This window comes from Haemaphysalis longicornis, unplaced genomic scaffold (assembly GCF_048455015.1).
Source record: "Haemaphysalis longicornis isolate Haplotype H1 unplaced genomic scaffold, Haemaphysalis longicornis Haplotype H1 scaffold_4, whole genome shotgun sequence".
Taxonomy (NCBI): Eukaryota; Metazoa; Arthropoda; class Arachnida; order Ixodida; family Ixodidae; genus Haemaphysalis; species Haemaphysalis longicornis.
In genome coordinates this window covers 25,352,693-25,374,872 of record NW_027526361.1, presented here as the reverse complement: position 1 = coordinate 25,374,872, position 22,180 = coordinate 25,352,693, and the positions used below count along the sequence as shown (strand labels likewise).

General features: G+C 46.9%; 1 protein-coding gene across 3 annotated transcripts in view; it reads right to left on the bottom strand.

Moving 5' to 3' along the window:
• LOC144178378 (protein turtle-like) overlaps positions 1-7,254 on the bottom strand; it is a 329,175-nt gene extending 321,921 nt beyond the window's left edge. For 2 of the 3 annotated variants that reach the window (XM_077706169.1, XM_077706170.1), the window contains exon 1: positions 6,476-7,253. In XM_077706169.1, coding sequence (XP_077562295.1) covers positions 6,476-6,677 — 202 coding nt within the window. In that variant the 5' untranslated portion in view covers positions 6,678-7,253. Of the gene's footprint in view, positions 1-6,475 lie in introns of all 3 variants that reach the window. The other variant, XM_077706171.1, reaches the window with a different exon arrangement.
• Between the last annotated feature and the right edge of the window lie 14,926 nt (positions 7,255-22,180).

Below are 22,180 nucleotides of genomic sequence, written 5' to 3'. Positions count from 1 at the left end.
CGACTATGATATGTTGCGAGTTTACACTGAGTGAGGCTGCTTTGGTTTTATTGGAGTGCACACATTTATAAAACAAAACAGGATTTACCGAGGCGAAGTCGAAAATAGTGCACGAAACTGCTTTGCCTGGCCGTCCGGCCGTGTCCACGTGCATGGCGGCGGGAGCGAATGTGTCGCGTTCGACGCCACACTCTGTGCCCATCCACTGCCTTTCCGCTGCTGCTACACCACGGCGTCTTTCCTTCTCTGCATCTCTAATGCACCGCCGAGCGCGAGCACCACACTCTCTCCTTTCTCGCGCGCGCGGTCTGTTCGCGGACACTTACTGGCTCGGGTACGCACCCAACGCCCCCCCCCCCCCCTTTTTTTTTTTTTTTGGTGTGGTGTGCGAAGGATGCCTACAGGGCCTACAAGTGAATAGCTTGAGCTGTAAAATGGCCCTACTATCTCTCACGAGGACACAAATTGTGATCGCACTCACCTATCCATTACTGACTTTGATTACGAGTAGGTCATGTTTGTTAGTTCTTGATGACGATGGCGACGAGTAGTGACATAGGTACGAATAAGCAAATTTTTCCTGGTAAGTGGGAAGGAATTATACTTAAAGAGAAAATAAACGTCTTTTAGCCGTCTCTGAGGTTGCCAGACGAAGGCTGAAAGGTTGGGCGAACATTCTGAGGCGAGATAAAAATTTCCAGCACCCCAATGAAGCTGCAGCCAACGCCGGAGTTGGAATACAAGCAGTAGAGTGATAGGGAACACTGGAGCAGACTCTGTCGCATCCGAAATCACTCAATCAGAAAAAGGGAGGCAGGAGCTCAGCTTCCAAGCGCCTACATCTAGGCGGACCGTATGGAAACCTGTAATTGAAGTCCACTTCATAAAACCGCATTTTAATAAAACATTGAGTGCCCTTGGAGTATGTGAAAAAGGATGACAAGCGAAGCTGTGGTTGGTTATGTTAGAGTCGTCTTACCGGCAAATTGCCAGACAATTTGTTTCAGGATAGTTCCCATACAACAGCAGTTACCGCCGTTTTCTGAAAGCATACTTCCTCTATAGACGAGCGTGCATTGACACCAGACAGAATTTCTGTAACATTTACAGCTACACTGGGAACTAAGTAATTATAAAAACTAAGTTAAACTCGGTGTAATGATAGGGTCGTTTCACCGGCTAATTTCCATAAAATATGTTTTGGGCTGATTTCAATAGCACAAGCGTTAGAGCCATTTTCTGTAATCGCACTACCTCCGCAGATGGCCACGCTTGACTGCGTAACGGGCAGTGTGGGAAAGGCAGCTTCGCCGATCCCTTTACGATGAACTTCGTCTCTAAACACAACCGCATTGCAGAGAAGAACTTTTTTCAAGGGCAGCACAAACTGCCCTATCATATTATATGGAGGCCCCAGGACCTTTTTTTATTTTTATGCATTTTTTCGATACTGGAAACCTGTTTTTTTTTTGCGGCGAAGAAACCTGCACCAGAGAGAGCGTCCCACGATACCAGTAGACTGTCGTCAGGGCCAGCCATGAATTAGCTCCGCTGTTAAAAAAAAAAACTAAAACAAAAACAAAAAACCAGAATGGCCACAACAGGCTTCTATATCTTCCGACACCTTCCCTCCCCCTATTTTTTTCCGCTTTATTTTTTATATTGTTTATCATCTGGAAAGCGCAATCATGTCGTTGATTTGTTTTTGGTTACTCTGGCATTAAACTGGCAACGCCAGTGCAATGTACTGGTACTAAGTTGTTGCAAGTCATTCCTTATACTATTGAGCCGGGTATATGCTCTGCGGCGTACTGATACGTCAAAAAAATTTGCGTACTGAGCGTCGGCTATAAAGCCATTTCTTCCATTTTATACTTTTCTGGCGGCGCAAATAAAAAAACAGTTACGAAGTCATCCTTTTCTTTCTGCAATTAATCATCTGACCTAAAATAGTATGATAACAAATTGGTGCAGCTTGAACTAGTGGTGCGAGGCTGGATAAACAGAAGAGCTGGCGGCCTCTCTCCCTTGGTCGGAGACTCGGATGTTGCACCATCATCATCAGCAGCAGCAGCAGCCCACTAAGTCCACTGTCGTACGAAAGCCTCTCTCACCGACCTCCAATCGCACCTATCCCGCGCCCCTCGAGCCCATCCTTTGCCTCCGAATTTTCGCATTTCGTCCCTCCTCGAGTAATGGGCCTTTCGCTTTTCTAGACCCGTATGGGCGAAGAGGGATTAAACATATGCAACAGGGCTTCAAGAACAATAGAACTGTATATGAAGAGAAGGTGAGTCCTCTTGGCGCCATTCCCAGCTCTTTTCGAATTCTTCCGTCGGATAACTTTTTTCGGCTCGCCTGAAGGCCCTCACGAAGTAACGAAGCTCTTTATTGCCTTGCCATAAATTTCCAAAACGCTCCACGAAAAGGCTGCTCAGATCTTTTACACCTTAGTAAAGTGCTTCAACAAGGTAAAAATTTCGGCTGGCTGGTACATATTCACAGACAGCAAGACAGCTTAATGGAGGGGACCGTTGTCCTTCCTTGTCCCATCCTTTGCGTTGTTTTGTTGTCTCTTAATAAAGTGGTCCGTACTATCAGAGGGGTGAGGGAGGGGGATTTTCAAGGGTTTTTAAGCGGCGCTATTTAGTTAAGTACTAAACCGGTAAAAATGGGAGTAAAAAATAAATATTTCTGGAGTCACTCCGGAGGGACGGGAAAGACGAGATGAAATGATGGTTTCACATCTCTGTTTCATTTCGTTCACTTCCTCTTCCGTTTATTTTGTCGTGAACGCCTAGCGAGGGATCTTTTGCCGTTCAGGATCCTAATTGCTGTCTGAGCTCAGTATAAGCCAACTCCGAAAAGCAAAAAAAAAAAAAAAGCCAGAAAACACCCATGCAACGCTTCGAACAGTAAAGCCAAAGGCAAACTCCCAGTGGGCAAATAGATTTTGCTCATTTTTATCCGTGAAACAGCAGGATCTGGCTCATTTTGGATACAAACTACGATCTTCGTATGCGTTTGAAAGGCGTTGTCTCTCTTATTTTCTTGCCACTTATTTTTAATGGGAAAGGTGGCGAGTTTTTCTTATCACTGCAGTTTTATCTCACTTAGTTTCGGTTTGAGGATCTGGATCATTAAAAAAAAAGGTCCCACCTGTCATGAACTCACGCAGAAAAAAAATTCGTCTGTCCACTCCCTTACATACTTATGCATAATAGGTTTATAGCGAAAGGTCCAGACGTAAAAACAGTAGGGGGCATCCTACAATAGTTTGAAACAATTATTATGAAGGCATGTCACAAACAAGTCAATTGAAAATGTTCAGCCGAACATTTTGAGACTGTTCGTGAGCTTTTCATCTAGAAGTGCGGTGAGAGCAGTAAAATATGAAGACATTTAACTGCCTGAGACAACTTTTCTACAGTAAACTATATACAACTGCATTCACAGTACAAAAAGTATGCTGTAGCCTAAAAAAAATCAAAGCCCCTTTCTTAAGACAAAGATGGTTAAAAAGTCAAGATTTTTTCTATGTAACTTGAGACAAAGTCTAGAATTCAAACTCCCTCGACCACGTCAAAATGGCGCAATCGGGTAGACGTCAGCTTCATAACCGGTGGGATACAGGTTCGATTTCGACAACAGGAAGCATTTTTTTTTTTGCTTTGAGGCGCTTGGTGTGCCTTTATGGAAACCTATTGTGTAAGTTGCCTTTTCTGCAGTGAGTTTGGGCACTAACGGTTTGGAATATGATTCAGCAACGATTTGGATTCTGGACTTTGACTTTGACTTTGAAGTTTGAGGACGTTCGCTTTCGTCTAGAGAAGGCTTGGCGTTGCAACCATATATTACTTTACCCACCATAATCGTCCTCGTCAGAGAAAGTTGGCTTTCCTGCAGTTAGTTTTGGTATGAACGGACACCATCTATAAGACAAAGAAAGCTTCGCTTTAAAATTTGGTGTGCCTATTTTTCTCGGTACAGAAATTCGCGGTTTTTCTGTAAGGGTCTGGTGCGACTTTTTGTCAATCATTCTGTGCTACCGCCATTAAGCTTCACCGCAGTATGCCCGACGTTGCTGTGAAGCACCCTTTACAAGAACAGCTCCCCATGTTCAAAATTTAAGTTTGGGTTTAACGCGAGGAAGCTGTACTAGGGCTACAAGGCGAATCGTAGTGGGGGGTTCCGGATTAATTGTGACTGCCTGAGGAGTTTTGACGTGCCCCCAAATATCCACATACGGTCGTTTTCGCTTATCGCCTCCACCTGAGAAGCGGCCACCACGACAGGCATCGAACATGCGACCTTGGGCTCAGCAGCTCGACGCCTTAGCCACTGATTCAGCGAGGCGAACCTTCTACTCCTATGCTTCCCGCTTGTAACCAACCCCTTTAACTGCACAGTAGGAAGATCAATTGAGGCTCGTATGTTTAATATTCTTATAAGCATATTGTTTGGCATGCCTAAAGTCATGCAATCAACTGATAAAGTAATGAGTTGATTGCAGAAATGAAGCATTTGGTTGAAAGTCAACGTCACCTTCTTATCTTTTCAATGTTCTTCATTTGTGTTGTTCCAAGACATTCACCAATCAGGCAGCCTAGCGGAACGTTGAGACGTCGTGTAGGGAAGCAGTTTTTGATTTACGACTCCGAAGAGATGAACCCAGACGCTAGCTGCATAGTAATTAGACTAGATGACTCTACACGCACCGACTAGTGTTGCTGACGTGTGTATGCGACAGTACTCGGACTATACATATAGAACTAGCAACCTCAGTGGAAATTATCTAAAGACACCTTAGCTAATAACAGCTAAAAACCGCAGTTATGTTGTTACGAAATGAAACATGACCAACATCCCGACATGAAAACTATTAGCCACATGCACGTCTACTAATAACTTTGCAAGCTCAAGCAATTAAGCAATAAAATCGGCATTAAATAAAAGTTATTATGGGAAAGTTTTACCCATTTGATGGTTAAGGTTGGTAAAACAATTAACACTTTTATGCAGGAATGTATGTGCGGTGGAATTGTTTGCAACCCTAAGTTAAATTAGGTATATGATGGTGAATTTTCGCGGACCTCGAAGTTAACGAAATATATACTTTATACCACAGACAGCAGACGTTCGAAAAATGTGCATTGCCCTCGCAAAAGGGCGTCTCATAAAAATACGTGAATACAAGAATTCTGTGTTCATGCGTACGAAATTGCGCTGCGTGATGTTTTTGGTATTATTACTATTTTTGGCTTCGGAAGGAGCATATAAATTAGCAGAATACGGGAAAACAAATAGTGGAGGGGAGAAAATATGTCGTAGCGCTTTGATTCTTCAAACAAGCAGACAAATTTTAAAAAACGGAATTCTTTTGTAGTTAGACTAATCGGTAAATGTCTCACTCAGGCCGCCTACCTGAGTGACCTGGAAAAGTGCAAAGAACAATTTGTGAAATGGTAGGTTGCATTATAGCTCAAGGAAAAAAAAAACACGCAATGCATTCCGCCTAATTACATGTACTATTGCTCTCTCTATGACTTACATCGCTCATTAGTATTCAGGCGATTATATCGTGAAAACAATGACTATGGACATATACGTTAATATAAGGCTTGATTCATTAGGACGTTGTGCTCCTAACGCGTACCTGATTTTTAACCCCGGGTTCGAGACAAAGGTTGTATAAAGAGGTGAATACTAATGAGCGTTGTAGGTCATACTGAGCGCGATAGTACTGAGTTTTCTTGGGGTACAGAAAAGATTAGGCAAAAATTTTACATGCAGTTTTACTTGCACTTTGGATGCCTGGTATGTTGGGGCGAACTATCAACTAGATTAAACAGCGATGCCAATATTTTATAGCGCCAGGTTAGAGGACGACCGCGCCTTGCTCCGCTAAGGTAAAAAAAAAAAACGTGTAGCTAAATTATAATTTTTCATTTTATTTTATTCCATCAATGTATAAGTGCCGCATTAATGTGCATTCTGCATTGGATTGCCATTCGACAAAATGCGGTACTTATTTAGCTTAAAATTTCCACCAAGCCTACCCGAGAGGGTTTTTTTTTTTGTTCTTTTTTTTTATTTCCGGAAGAGGGGAGATGGTGAGACCGAAAAGCTATCTCGCTGATCGCCTCTCCGACTGGCCACAGTCGCATTCTTACTTTGCAGTTCAGCAAGTAACAAAGTTGTTCGGCGGCGTCGTAAATGGTCATTGCGGAAACACGCGTTTCAACGCAACATCTCCGCAATGGGGAAAACATTAGCCGTTGATACATCCTTTATAACAGCTGAACGGCTTCAGAAGAGACCTGTTCCCGAGCCTCTCATAGAGCCAGGAAATATTATCCTCGTCATGCGTCGTCTGGCAATTCGGCTCGTAATGGGGGCCCGATGCCTTTTAGCTGTCGACAGTAATCGGGGTCGGTGCATTCGACAAAAGAAAAAAAAAAAAACGGGCACTCACCGAAGGGCTGTTCTTTCGTGGCGGGCGCTTGGATGAGGCCTCGCGTGCGGCGGTGCATTAGAGACACGTCCGCTGACACCGCCGAGGCAAGGAACAAAAGCCCGAGCAAAGAACACAGCGCGGCCCGCATCTTCCCCCGTGGAGATGCCGGCAGCGCCGCAACACCGCTGACAACTAGCGCGGGACACCGGCACGCGAACATTGTAACAACGAGCCAACAATCACGGAACTTCCGCGGGAGGCATCCACGATTCACTCATAGAGCAGTGCACAGCCGCGTCTGCGCGGGCACGTTCGTACGAACTTGCTTTTGAAAGCGCCACCGAAAAGGGAAAAAAAATGACTTGACAATCTGTAGCTTCTCGGGGGTTCCCAAGTACCGGACGAGAGACAACCGGCCGCAGTTACGAGATGATGCGTGCACGCTGATGGGCCCGGTCCCGGCAGCGCGTTCTTCGCCGCCAAGGCGTCGCGGCCAGGGTCGGCGGAGGCGAGGGGCAATTGTGACGCGCGCACGGGAGCAAAACACAAGCGGACGAGCGGTCGTCTCCTCGGCGGTGGCTCGGCGCGACACTTCACCCGCGACGGCCGGGCGGTGAAATATTCCGGCGCGCCGGCTGCTCTTCGCGTTGTCTTCTCCGCTGCTGCTGTGCGGACCACGGCGCTCGCGCATCGGAGCTCGGGCTTCCAGCCTGCGCGATCGATGCTCGGGCCGCATCGCGGCTAACTGCCGCAGCTGCCTCGGAGGCGCCACGGGCGCGCGTCCCGCGCGAGCAACCGAAACCTGCGTCTTGCTGCTGCTGCTGCTGCTGCTGCTGCAGGCACACAAAAACCCGGGTCCCCTGTTTGTCTTAATGCCCGCGCTGGCCCGGGCCTTGTCCGCGTCAGCCACGCTCCCCGCCTCTGCCCGCCCCCCGGCCTCCTTACCCGCGTTGGCCTCGTAGTCTGCCCCCGGGGTGACTGTGCATTAGTTATCGCTAAGTGTCCTAATCCCGGGCCAGATCATGGAGAGCGCTGGCCTAGCCTAATGGACGGGGCCACGCCAGCCTCCCTCGCAGCCCAGGGCTCCTCACGGCTCGGGATTTGGGTCGTATCATTGTCTGGCATCACGCCCCAAGTCTTCTCCGTGAGCATCGGTGCCCTTCGGTCGTTCGTTTTGGTTCCCTGCCTGCAATGCCCGTATTGACTTACTCGTGCGTCGTCAAAAATGTAACAGCGATTCGTACTTTTCCAGAAATCGTAGTTTATTCACTGGGGCCATGCGGTGACTATGGTCGTCAGCTTGTCAGTCACCTTTTTCTATAATTAAAATGGTTCATAAGCCTAGCATGATACGTGCCAAAGTACAAAAAAATCCGAACAACACGTATAAGGCATACAAATTTGCAAATGCGAGGACTTTTGAAGCACTGCCTTACGCACTGTTCATGCATTTTCTTTGCTTGTGCAATTCAGGGGTGGCTGTTCCACGGACCACAATACCCTGTTTCTTTTTTTAGAGTTCTACGCGCTGTAGTGGAGGCCTCAGGAATAATTTCCCCCACCGAGGGACCCTTAAGGTGCATCCAAACCTTGACGCACGGTCATTTTCGTTTTGTTTTGCCTCCATTAACAAAAGGAAAAGAAAGCGGCCGCGCGGTCTGGATCGCACCCGATTCCTTTGGCCCCAAAGCGCAACGCCGAAGCCACAGAGCCACCGCGGCGAGTCCATTCTATGGTATGCACGCCCGTACGGATTGTGTGCTCGTGCAGCGGCATGACATGCACAAGCTCCGGCGTTACGCCCGAATCAAGTTACATTATCTTGGCTGGAAGAGATCGGGTGCTCGACAGTTAACTGGTCCGGTAACGGTAACTAAGGACGTTCCGCTATGTGGACGACTCCCGCGCCCACTTTCTTTGGCGTCCCTGAAAATGAAGCGGAGGGTATTCTGATGCAATTGAGCAGTTCCCAGAAGAGTCTGAATTTACCTGTATGGAGTGAACCAGAGGAACCAGAGCTTGTTAGAGGGTTAGTTATTAGGGGCGAAGCTCCTTAGGTGCTCGGGCTGTTGGCGTCTCTTGTCATAGTCGTAATCGTCATCTCATATAGTCAAGGTACTAAAACACCAGGAAAATCGTTTACGCCTCACGCTAGACCGCAACGCGTAATAAAAAAATACCGCACGCTCGTTTACGCCTCGCGCTTGAACGCTTTTACAGCGAAGCTGTATACCTCTACCGCCTAACGGTTTCATATCCGTTGGCAAAACCACCAAGGCGCCAAGAATACACTTAGACACTGCATGCTTCACCCCTCCCCAGGTGCCACGTTAGTGTGGATGGCCCAGGATTTTTTTTAACTAGGTACCTAGCTGCATCAGATGTATTTTCTACTGCGCTTCACTTGTGCGTCTATCTTCTGTTGTCTGTGGATTGCTTTGCGCCAGCAATGTACGCAGTTGGAAAGGGCCACACTTGCTACACGCACAAGACAAAGAGAAAGAAGGTCCCGCTGTTTCGCGACTCACTCTGCTTCAAAGTGGTCAAGAGAGGTATTGCCAAGGGGAGTGTTCTGCAAGATATTACCCAGTTGTCTCAAACTCAGTTCACGAAGAGCCTAGACGAACAAGTACGGAGGCTCGGAGTGGTCGCTGCACGAGCATGTTTATAGTATAAGTTTCTGAAGAGTTGTTGCAATAACTGACAGACATTAGAAGGCGGGGGGGGGGGGGGGAAGGGGGGGTAGCTTGCGAAAAACAAATGCTCGGAAAGAGAAACGCAGTGGTCACTGGGTACGCATATAACGAGTCTCGCAAGACGCTGGAGAAGATTGCGGCTCGGTGCGACGTTGTTACAGAATGGCGCTATATAGCGTGATTTTTGCTCATACAAGGCAGGCAGGTGTTTCAGTGCCCAACCGAAAGCGGCAGTGAAGCGAGGACAGCGACGCATTCCGAAAAAAATGCGGAGTGGAAGCGAGCAAAACCCCGAGAGCGGAAGAACAACAACAAAGCAACGAAGAGAATAAACGCGACTTAGATAAAACACCTGATACTCAAGGTGAAAGTGGACAGCAATGAAAAATGGTGGAAGATTCACTGGCTGATCCCCAGTAATATGTTCGCATCGCGTTCCTCAAGGTTCATGCGTGAACCTTCGTAAAGGTGTGCAGTGTTCTTCCGCTCCTGGCGCGTAATTTGTGATTTGTGTTGGAACTTTAGTTGTGTTGGAACTGTGGGTTGTGTTGAAACTTTATTGACGATGCAATAAAGTTTCAAACAGCTTATTTGATTTGCACACCATAGCGATTACCGTACATCCCCGGCAGCCTGCGTTCGCCTCGCGAACTACAGGATCAGCTCTACACGCATGTCTTGCTCTCGCTTCAGAAGCCGGCAACCCGGCGTTTGTCGCACGCCGTTCAGTGTTAGCACAATACACGCACCTTGCTAAGTGCACCGAGGCGCGCAAACACGGTGCGGAAAACCACTTTGACGTGATATTACTCCAAGCAACTAGGCCCTCGGGAATGCTAACGCAGATCCACGCGCTCTTTCGTTTCGTTTAGTGCTATCAGGTGTACAGCTACTGCCTGGTGTTGTCCACAGTGGTGCAAATACTGCTCATATTTGTGTTTCTTTCTCTTCTGTTAATATTGTGTAACGTAGTGAGTCCGCTTGTTATATGTATTTATTTATTTGATCGTCTGCATTGATCGTAATTTGGCGTTCTGCTTACGTTTTTGCCTAGCCGCATTATAAAGGTGCCTTGTTCATTCAGGATAACACAATTTTCGCTGCTACCAGCGAAATACCGGCATCAAAGCCCTGCCCCCTCTTTCATGGTGAAGGATTTGCTGTTTCTACGTGACAACGAAAGGTAACAAGCGGTAAAATTGTGCTTTTAGCTCGGGCGAGGTTGAGAAACCCGCACAAGAAAGTAAACTACACTAAACAGGAGGAAAAGAAATGTTCGAGTGCGGCGTTCGGCACTTGAAACAATTAACAGAGTGCCGGAAAGCTACGACGTACAACCTGAGACTGTGCGCTGCTTAAGGTGGAACTGAAAACTACGGTTTAGGAGGGCCGAAATAATTGGCGGCGGAAAAGACAGACGGGAGCAGGAAATAACTGGGTAGCTTTTTATGTTTTCAGGATTCTGCGTAGTGAACGTCAGGAATATGCGCAGTGAACGTTCGTGTGCCTTCGATGTCTCCCGACGGAGACGAAAACAGTTCATTTCTTACATTCACAAAGATTTGAATGGAAGAAGCATGCCATGCTTGCTCCGATATTTCCGCTAGCAATGATTTATTTTTAGCAAAATATGTTCTTCTCCGTAGTGTTTGCTTGAGCAGCCTGGTGGCAATATAGCTGTATTAAAAACTCGATTTCAAGTAAGGTTTAAAGTTGTTAATAAAGGAAAACTCAACAGCTTAACAGCAACGTCATTTATGAAAAACAAGAAAGATAAGCGCCGCATTTTAGTCTAAATAGAAGTTCACAATTTTCAAAGCTATTCAGCGAGAGCACCGATATTATTGCGCAAGGAAGCGGGTAACTAGCATTCTGAGCAAGACCGGCCACCTAACGCGGTTCATTCCCCTGGGCCAAGAGATATCGCACTGCCCGTTCCCACAAAAAATATTGACATTCAGCTCTGCCGTAATAATCGGACAGCGAAGCTATGAAAATACAAATTAAAATGGTATTACAAAATGAATGCCAGTTGCATCTTGAACTGTGATTTGAGAACTCTTAATTTACGGGCGTAATATAAGTAAATCCGCGTTTTGTAATTAAGAACACTTCTAAATTAGGTCGCCCAATGAAACGTACAGATTTACTCTCACAGATTTAGCCTTACAGTTTTATCCTGGCAGGCAAAAGCTAGGCTGTGTGATGCGGCTGGAAGGGCTTAGGAGCAGTGGCTTCATGTTACTATTATCTTAGCAGAGTTACGTCAGTGAGTTCGCGAAAAACGCGACATCCCTAGATCCTCATAACCACAAAGGTAAACCTCAAACTTGTGTCTTTACTTTCTGGTAATGCGAATATTGGGAAACTGCGAAACTGCGTGACCAAAAGTGAAACTGCGACGGATGGTTATCTATGATACCCGATGAGATATAACTTCCCGCAGTTATGTAATCCCTTGAGTATACTCCAACGTCAAATAATTTGTTTCTGAAATAGATCCGATAAAACACGAGTTACAGCCGGTTTGGGTGACCCTAATATACTCCGTGGAAGACAATCTAGCAGGTGGGAATTCAGAGTTGTTTGCAGCTCCACGTTCAATCAACAAGTTACGACAACTAAATCAAACTAGCTGTGATGATAGAGTTCTTCTAGCGGCCAATCGCCACACAGTGATTTTCCAACGAAGATGGTTATGAAAAGGGCTCTATGCATTTCTTTTTTATTGCGCAAGTGCGTCACTAAAGCATGGTTCGCCCTCTCTGTTCGCGCAGCAGTCACGTGCCTGGCTAACTTTTGTCCGGCTCTCCCAAGGTGGCGGTAGTCGCCCACGCTGGAGCACAATCCTCAGGATTCCCTTGTCCTTGAAGGACGAGACGTTCCATAGCACGTGGCATTAGTGTGTCGGTTTGTTAATTTGCTGTTTGTCTGCGTGCTTGCTTCCGCCTGGGTAAAAACTCCATTGGGCGAGCACGCGGAAATGGCGCGGCACCGCTGGCGTTGTCGCCGCCGGTAATATTCATAGCAGTACGGCCCATGGGCCGCGGTAAAGGCCGAGGTCACGCCACCGCTGTAACTCCAAAAGTAGAGAAAAAAATTCTATCGTCGCCTTGATTTCGTGCCTTTTTTCACAATTTTGCGTCACTTCGACTCCGCTAGTCATCCATCTTCACATGGGGGATATGGCTCATAATTATTGGTCGAGATATCTCCATTAAATCGAAAGCCAGATAGCATGCGCGAGAAAGTTTCTTTTGCACCAAAGCGCATTCTGCTGACTAACCACGACAGGAAGAAATTCAGAGGAGAGAGACATAAGCAGTTTTCATGTAAAACTGCTCGAGCTCTCGGTTCCAAAACCCGGCAGCGTTGCTGCAATTGAAAATGGAGTTGGTCTCTCGTTAATTACGCATGCGCACGACGCAATGGCTCGACGTGACGGCGAGACGCTTGCGTACGCTGTTGCGCGGCAGTTACAACTCTCAATACGGACGGATAGATAAAAAAAATTTCAGGCAGTGTACATTATTGATCCCGCCTGCACTTTCTGAATGCCGTGTGGCCTGGGAAAGTGCGACGAGGCCGTTGTTCACCCAGGTCGCCTCAACGTCGCTTTTACCAGCCAGTACTTGCACAAGACGCGCCGAGTCGCCTCCCCTCACTGTCACGTATGCAGTGTTCGTGAGGACACAGAACATGTACTGTATGTGTGTCCCCTTTATGACACCCCGCGGCAAACCTTGAAGACAACTTCGGGTATGCGTGCTGATGCACCACTGTGAAGTTTTGCGACGCCATCGGTCCATGGCACTCAACTGCCGCGGCAACACGGAGTCACACGGGCCTTGGTGTCCTTTCTCCGTGACTCCGGCCTGAACAAAACCCTATGAACATTTGCCTCAACTTTACTTCTGTTTGTGTGCTGTCTGCGTGATCCTGCGTCTGTCAGTTTGTGGGCTTATTTGTGTTTGTGGTGTCTGTACGAGTTTCTGTGTCTTCGCTTCCTTTCGCTTTCGCACATCTCATGTTCATGTGGAGTAGCAAGGCAAGCTCGCTACCAGGCTGACTTCTCTTGATCATTAAAAGCATTCATCCTCCTCCTCCGCCGCCGGTATACAAGCGTAGCTATGGCAGCGATAAAGAAATCAAAGGCGTGTACTCGCTCAACCGCTGCCTTGCAATAATGGGAGCACATCCTGTGCCATACCATCACATTTGCCACACGAGCCCCGGTGAGGGAGGCGGATAGCGAATGAATCCATGGAATTGGGGCAGGAAGAAACCCCCATGATTAGGTTAAGAAAGTGGGGACTGGGTGATGATTAGGGTGCGTGTTGAGGAAGGCGTGTGTACCCGGACGCGTACGTACAGCCCGCGGACCATTAAACGTACATAATTCACCGCAAATGTCGTCGGTTCACATGGTCAAAAGACTTGGCCAAGGTAGGATAGCGATTTGTTTTCACGCCTATTTTTTCTCATTTCATTCTTTTAAATGCAGAGCTGTTTAGGCCGAGTTTTGTCGCACCAATAAACCACGGAGCCTTAAAAAATGTGGCGAAGGAGGTCCGGGATTTGAATCCGGAATCCATGAAACTGGCAACCTAACAACTGGCTCACCCAAAAGGCACCAGGGGTACGGAGTTAGCAGCGGCAGGGAACAAAAATATGTGCAGCCAATCGGGGATCGGGGGAAAAAAACGCTTCCCGTGGTCCGAACCGAACCTGGGTCCCCGTCGTTACGAAACCGGCGTCTATCCGATCGAAGCCATTATCGCATTCCGGGCGCACAGCATTTCCTTTGGGTTCGTAGCGTGGGCGTTGGCTTTAGACTCTGGCCACCGATTCTAACGCGCTCCACTTTGGGAGAGATGTGAAAGGGTGCGGACGAAGTGATTCCAGCCCGCCAGCCAAGGAGAACTTTCAGCGGCAAGTTCGGAAATAAGTGTGAGGTGCAACAGCCGGGTGTCCGACGAAGGGAGAGGGGCCGCCAGCATTGCTGTTTCTCCAGGCTTGCACCGCTACAGTGAAAGCTGCGCCAGTATTCTTGTTCTATCGTCCTTATTTACCCGTATTGAGCAACGCGTTGTCAAAAATAAACTGCAGTTAGTTCTATGCAACTGACTGACGTGTGGACATTTTTTCCTGTGGTAGTGCGTGATCAAACCAGCATTATAAGCCACCAATTGGTTCTCCTCAAATCACACTTGAGGACCATTCCAGCATTGCTATTGCAGTTACGTGTTCGCAGAGCTTGGTGCCGACTGCTATTCTTTGCTTCAGCCCATAGGGCATTCCAGTCCATGAGGCGTTCCAGTCCCCAAGTAGTCATTCCAGATGTCGCAGCCCATGGGCTTATATTTGTGGGCAGTTAGAACATGCTCCACGACAGGGCAGTTCAGGGTCATTGCCTGGATAAGTTATTTCGGTCGCCAAAATGTCTGTAGACTCTGAACAAAAACATAGCTTTACCAATCCGAATTATTGTTGTGATCAGTCGGTGACTGCCGTTGGAGTTCCCGAGGTATTCGATGCGTTACCCGACTGTCGACTTTTCTACATGAACGTATTCGTGTGGGGCGGAAATTAGTCAACAGGGTGCCGGGTAGCGTTATTTCTGAAGTGTGGGTTCAAAACATCCAGAGCTAGATCTGGATGTTTCATGAACATCCCCCTCCCCACCTCCTCGAAATTTCCAAGCGCCCCGTATGGCACCCCGGGACTTCCTTGCACGGCGCACATTGATATGCGATGCGTGAAATATAAAAACACGTTGAAAAAAAAACCGTTATTTTTAAAACCTACCTCAGCTGCTAGTCACACTCAAAAGTTATTTAAGTAAAAAAACCAAAGAAAAGCCTGAAACTACTTACGCGTGTTATAGCCTAGACGAAAGTCTTGCATGTTTGTTGACACTTGCGAAATTCGACTTCCGCCTCGCGTTATCTCAGTTTTGCACCCTGTTTCCGCTTGCGACATTTAAGTTTCGCTTGGCGTTGTTTTAATTCTTCGTCTGCCTGCGGTCGTGGACGCTGAAAACTTGCAAGGCGTTCCTTTGGCGTTACACCAGCGTTGGTGGTTGTGGTCTCAGGTGTGGCGAGCACCCGTCTCTCTCTTTGTCGTTCCTGTGTTCCCTCACTTCTTTTAAGGCACGCTTCTATGGGCGTCCACGTTTTCCAGGTGCTGCTGAGGTAGACTCTACAGAGTCCATCACACGCAAATGCAAAGTGAGATGGCAGAGACAATGCGCTTCTTTGATGGTGATGGGTATTTTGATTAAGTATCCAACCGGGCGTAGCTGAATCGTTCGCGAGTTTCTCACGACAGCTGCCATCGCCGCTGGCCGATTAGCTTGCTGGTGGGAGCGTTGACGTCTAATTTCTAGAATTACGGATGACGGATTTTTCGCAGAACGGTTCATATAGGGCTTTCGCCTTAAAAGGGCCCTGAAACATCTTTTAGCCTTTTTTTCTGAATCCTAAATGATTTCAAAAAGTAGTCAACAAACACATAGACTACTTAGAAAATGAGGTCACAAAGTACGTCAGCCGACAATAACTGCTCTATGCCCACCAGATAACCTAGAAAGTTGCCCAAGAAAACTGTCTCTCTCTCTCCCAGTCTTAGCGTTCTTTCTTCGTGCGCTCAAATTACGTCACGACATCGGTGTAGCTGCTATTGGGCGACTTTTTTTCTGTTTCAGCAATAAACGCATTTTCATATCCACCTAAAAAAATGCCTCAAAAGAAAAGCCGCAACGGAAGGTGGATCTGCTGCGACGAGCAAATCACGCAGTGCCGCTCCGTGCTGACGATAACTGTAGCTTTCACAATGAGTCCAGACGCGAAGGAAAGAAGGAAAGCGTTTATCGGAAGTGTTGCAGGGTCCCTTTAATAAACAATCGCGAATATTTTATATTTGGGAAGGAAGGAGTAATTCAAGCAATACTAAATTTTGATGAGCGTCGAACGGGTATAGTGGGTGAGGGACAATTGCTGGTCTGAATTTGCTTCGATGACCCAATTGGTTGCTCCGGAGTACAGGAAAACGATGTAGCAAATAAGTTTGCAAAATTACATTTTTTTTAAACAGCTTTGTAGAGCTAAAACGTCTTTTAGACTACGTTGGACAGATTGTCTTCACCATGTACAGACATGGACAAATAAAAGGCGGACACAAAAATACGAACCCCAACGCAGAAATAACGCGATTTCTTGCCGCGCAAGTAAAATATTGCGTGGCTTCATTGCAATCACAAACAAAGAAATTGTGCCTTTCCAAATATACCACTATCGAGCCATTATTGTACGTACAATATACACATTCTTTGATTTTGCGTGTTCTGGTTCATATTTATATACGTTCTCATTTAATTTGTTCATGACTGTGCGTGCTAGCCCCCGAAAACAAGAAGAAAAATTGTGGTTGTTAAGCCACCGAATATTAGACCTAATAAAACCTTGAGTTTCCATGGTTTGAAGCGCAAAGAAAAAATATCGGCGGCGGACAGAAGGTAGACAGGATAAACGCTATCCTGTCTCTGTGTTCGCCGTCCATGTTTTTTCGTTGCGCTTCAAACCTGAGGAATTCCTCACCAACTAGCCCAGAAAGAAGTTCTAAAATGCTAGAGTGTCTACCTCGCTACATACCAGCGTTCGGCCGCTTACATGCAAGAACTGTCCGTCCACATTTGCTTGCATTGCCGTAAAGCGCAATACATCCGAGTGGTTTTACCCTCCCGTAACTTCCGTAGCCCTAACTTTCTGAAGCACTTGGAGCGAAAAGGAAAGCGGCGGAAACACGCCAGAAGAAAGATTGGTGAAACTACCTTTCGAATTAAGGGGCATGGGTGCCAACCGCAATATATCAAAGAAAACTAATGCCGCCTGTGTTTTCCAGAATAAAAATGGATGAAGGGGATGAAAACTGTCTTCCGAAAAATAAAAATAAAATAAATACGGAAGAGGAGGCACGACTTTAAGGAATTTTGAAATTATATGGTAAGCCGATGAGCCACTGCACAGACCTTCACTGCAAAGCAAAGGTTCTCGACATTATCTATCTTTGGTCGCTATAAAAACTAGGGGAAAGGGCGGTTGCTTTATTCTAGACCCCGGGGCATCCTTGGGCCGCCATAGACGGGCAGGCTGACCGCTTTGAACATAGCAGTTCTCAAATCAGTAAACCAATGTGGTAAAAAAAAAAGAAGCAAGGAGGCTCACATAGTACCTGTGAAAATTATATAAGACAGAACATCGCAGCGGAATGAAACAAGTTGGTTACATTCCCGCTGAAACAGACTTAGGCGGGGCCAGTTATCAATAAATGCGCAAGAACAGCCTTAGCGGCTACTTTCGGGCCGCGACTTTTTGAGCACGAAGCAGCATCTGGGCCCCCAGCGCTTCGCAACCAGGCCGTATCATCCTCTCGCCTCCCTTGGCTTCGCAACATCTGAAGTTGAAAGAGGCAAGATCAACTGAAAGCCCCTTGAAGACACTGAAGCGTTTCACCAGATGACCAACAAAACGGCGTGGGAGCGACAAGTAAAAATTTCACGCTTAGAAAATAACTCAAGCTTCCCTGTTTTCAAAGGTTTCTGCAAGCTGCTATCCCTATATTGAACTAAACACTTTTTGGCTGGGTATAACGCCTTGCGGACCTGTCGCAGGGTTCTACTAATTTAATATCTGGTTATTTACCGGCGTCCTAGCAGGGAAGAAAGAAGGGCTTTTGACAAGATGGCAAGTACAGTGTGCTTCAGGTCGCGACAACTTAGCGGCAAAAACGAAAAAAAAAGTGCTTCGCCTAATAATCACCTACAGCGACATCCTTTACTCCAACGAAGACACGCATTGCACGTGGCAATATTACTAAAGGGCATCACTTCAACATTTCTGGCAGGTTAAACAGGCGTCACAAACTTGCAACGCACGTGTTGGCGTGGCGCAGAGATAAATATAAATGAAGACAGGGGGGAGAACTTGCGCTATACGCTTGCCCTCCAGGCAAACGTCGGGGCTTCCGTGGCAGCGGATAAGGTGTCGCCGTACTCGTCGAGACTGTCTCGTTCGCCAAATCGGGAGAGCCACGAGCGTTAGGGGCGGAAGATCGCTCTTGAAAAACCACACGGTTGGTCGCGCGCGCAAACCATCACGCCAGTGGGGCTCATTTTGCAAGACGGATGGCACGAGCGCAAGCGGAGACGGCTCGAAGGAGGCCTTACGGGCTTTCTCAAAAATCCCTTCTTTCCCTAGCGCGCGTGCGTGACGTGCAAATTAGATTTTCCTCGATTCTTGCACCTGCCGTTGACAGTGAAGAATTTCCCCACTCGACAGTCTTATTGGCGCCGGTCGTTCGGGCGGCGACGAATTTGCGTGAGAATCACAGCGGCAGACGTTACGTACACGCATTGTGCGCTCCCGCCGAAGTCATTCGCGGTGCGCGGAGAAAGTGGGCGCGGAGAAAGCCTCGAGGAAACGGAGAACGGCACACGCCCTCGCTCGCAACCAACCAAGTAAACAAGCCGCGGAGTTTGCCGAGGTGCTCTCGCGTGTAACTAACCCATACGTGAATTGCGGTCGCGCGTATTCTGCGTATTCTGCTACTCAAAACGACGAACTGCTCCCCTCTCCTGCCATAGAGTGGCATTTGGACATGAGTTTCCTTCGCGCCTTCCGTTGGGTTGCCGGTAAGGCAGAGAAAGAGATGCGAAAAAGTTGCTTCGTGTTCAATATGTATTCAAATCCGGTTACTCAGTGTTTTTGTTTTTGCTTAGCTTTCGAGAAGTGACGAACTGGTTGTGAATCTCCGGTTAAGAACCGCACAAACCTGCTACAAAGGAGACAAAATGGCATTCTGGGACACAAAGGGAGAAACTGAGCTCCGTACGCAAAATTGGAGGAACAGTATTAATAGGGAAGATGTCGAAAAAAGAGAACATTATCAACGGCTTGATTTTGAGCTGGCAGCACCCTCCTACGTCCTGAAACTATTTATGAGATGCTCTTAAGGTATCGCAATGTTGGAGGAAGAGATCATTCACAATTTTTTTTCACTGTTTTACTCCGGTTTTTGAACGTACGGCTAAGCTAGGGGGGGGGGGGGGCTAGTTGGTAGTGATTTGGCTGTACTGTTTGGCTAGTGAATTGTGCTCCCTTCAAGCTACGTGCCCGCTGGTACTTAGTAAATGTTTAAGTTGGTAGTAGGTGCTCGTTTTCTGCTCTGTACGTAGTTTATGTTTTCCTTGTATTTTGTTAATACTCAGCGCATTCTAATGTAAATTTTGAACGTTATTGCGCACATAAAAAGTGGACGGCTCTTTTGCTTGTATTATATTCACTATTCTTGAAATCAGCACCCTTCCTACCTTTGTGGTGTCTCGTATACTCGATGAATATTAGCCCAGGAGGCACAACTGGTATCGGAGCATTGTCGTTTGGCTCGCGTAGAAGAACTTAATACGGGGACGATCGTTGCCCACTCTAAAACAATCCTGTGGTTCAGCTTCACCACAATGCCTTCAGTCAAAAGCGAAATTTTGGCAAATGACTATGTCGAGCATACTATATCTGGCTGAAACGTTTGGTCTGTGACTTTACACAACGCAGTCGGGTAGCTCGGCATTCGTCAGTGCTGCAGCGCAGGTGACATTTTTAACATTCGACGGATTACCTTTGTCTTATGAATTGGCCACTTTAGTGGATTTCGATGAAACTGAACCACACGATTGTTTAGTGCGTACATATCCTTAGTGAAAGCTCTAGCCACAGTCGCGTAAAGCTCATTCTTCAGAAGCTTTTATCTAACCACCCATTATAAATACCCGATTAAAGCAAATGCGCCGTTTTCTGAATGCGCGCTGTATAGATTTGCAGGGTAGCCCTTTATTTTAGTTTGGACAACAACGAACGAACACTTATTGGAAGGGGTGGCTCAAGGCCGCATGGGGCAAAAGGGTGAGAGGGAAGACAAAGGCATCAATAATGTCTGTACTTTCAGTTTGTACTTTTAATCTGTGCTTTTAGTCTACTTTTAGTCTGTAATTTTAGTCTGTATTTTTAGTCTGTACTCTTAGTCTGTACTTATTGTCTACACTTTTAGTCCGTACTTTTAGTTTGTGTACTCACAGCGGCTAGAGGAGTGGAATAGCCAGCCTTGTGGGTGGCAGGGGGGAGCATTTGTTGCTGTAGAGCGTCTTTTAGACAGGAGCAACCAGGAGCACCCCTCGAAGGTCTTCTCTTTCTGTGCGTGCGTGCACGCACAATGGGCAGACACACTGACCAGCGTGGCACACTGGTCTGTACGGGCCCACTGGTCATGCCAGTGCCTTTTCATGGTGCCGACAAAACGCACGACTTACCACGTTTTCTTTTAATTATTTGTGGGTGTAGCAAGTTCTTCATAAAATATTACTATATAAAGATGTCTACGGGAGCGCCATACAGCCAGCTAAGGGTGAAGCTGTTGAGCACCGGTAGCGAAAGAAGTAGGCGAAAATAATTTCCGTTGGACAGGTAGCCGTCGCCGATACAAACAGCCTTGAATTAGGAAGGGATGACGTGAGTTCGGGAAACACTCTCACGTGATAAATGCAAGGTTATACACGCCACTAAAACGGACACTACACAATCTTCGGGTATAGCACATGGGCCCACGCAAAGCAGGATGAGTGACGTAACGTTTAGAGATACAAAAGGGTAAACATATCGCTTGGGGATAGAAATGTAGCGGAATGTATTGAGGAGCAAGTTTTCGACTGCAAGCCCGTGTTCAAATGAATGCAGGAACAAGGAGTTGGATCCGGCACGTGACGAGAAAAATAGACGAAAGTTGCGCCCCCCGACAAACGGATTGGTGACCGAGCGATTGGTTGAGAATTAAGAGCTCGCATGGACCTCGGTGATGGGATGAGAGAGGACAGTTTGGAGGCAATTAAAGGATAGAAGCGATTAGATGAATGTAGGGAGAGACCGTCGTCCTGCGGTGGATACGAACAAGCTCATTCGAATGATCAGGACGATTAGCGTAAAGCTGCAAAAAAATTTGAATGGAAGCATCTCTATGCGCAATATGCAGTGTATGTCTTGCGCAGAACATTTTATGTGCGCAAATGATACCACCCAAATCGACACTCAAAGAACACGTTGTCAAACAGACTACGGTCTCATAGTTTTGCGCAAATGTTATCAACACTCTTTTAGGCGACGCTTATATGGTGAGGGTTGCATATATCTATTATGCCTGCTGAAAAAAACCCCGAGTCTCCGCTCATCTCAGAAGCGCGAGGCGTTCTGTAGCGAGAAGCGTTGGAAAACAAAACGTCCCCCGTTGTGTGCTTTCAGCACGCGGCAACCACCATGACTTCGACATGACATAGACGTCAAGATTATTTGTCTCATCACTGGTATGCCGCTTAAGATAATTAGTTAATAATAAGCCGCATTTGCCAGGCAATATATGACTTAGACTTAAAGTTTATGCGTCCGATCACGTGGATATGCTTTTTGAGAAGATTAGCTATCAAGAGCCATCATTTTCAGAATATTCAACAGGATACTGGGAGTGTCGTGTGTCCAGGGGAGCTGATCTGTTTCTGGTTTTTAAAGGGTTTAAATAAGTTATGCTACAAGGAATGGTTTTGAAAGACCGGTGAGTTAACATTTGTGATGTTTTCTATTTGTTTTTAATGCAGAAAATAAGGGCTTCATTGCACCCGTAAAGAGAGAAAAGGGAGGATGTACCTGCCTCCACAAGGACTTCCCTACAACCGACACACCTCGTTTCCTGCTTGAGGTGCCAGGTTACAAAAATTCCTGCGCAGAGACCCTAACATATTGCCTAGCTCACGGTAATTCCACAGCGATGACGAAGGAGTTAAGGGGAAAACTTTGAGAAGGTGTTTCTTTTCTTGACATTAGTGCTGTCCCTAAGACGTGTTTGTGGCTGAGGCAATCCTAACATGGCCCCAGGGTAATGAAAAAGCAGACAGCTTATAACAGAATGGGTATACGACTCCGTTAAACGG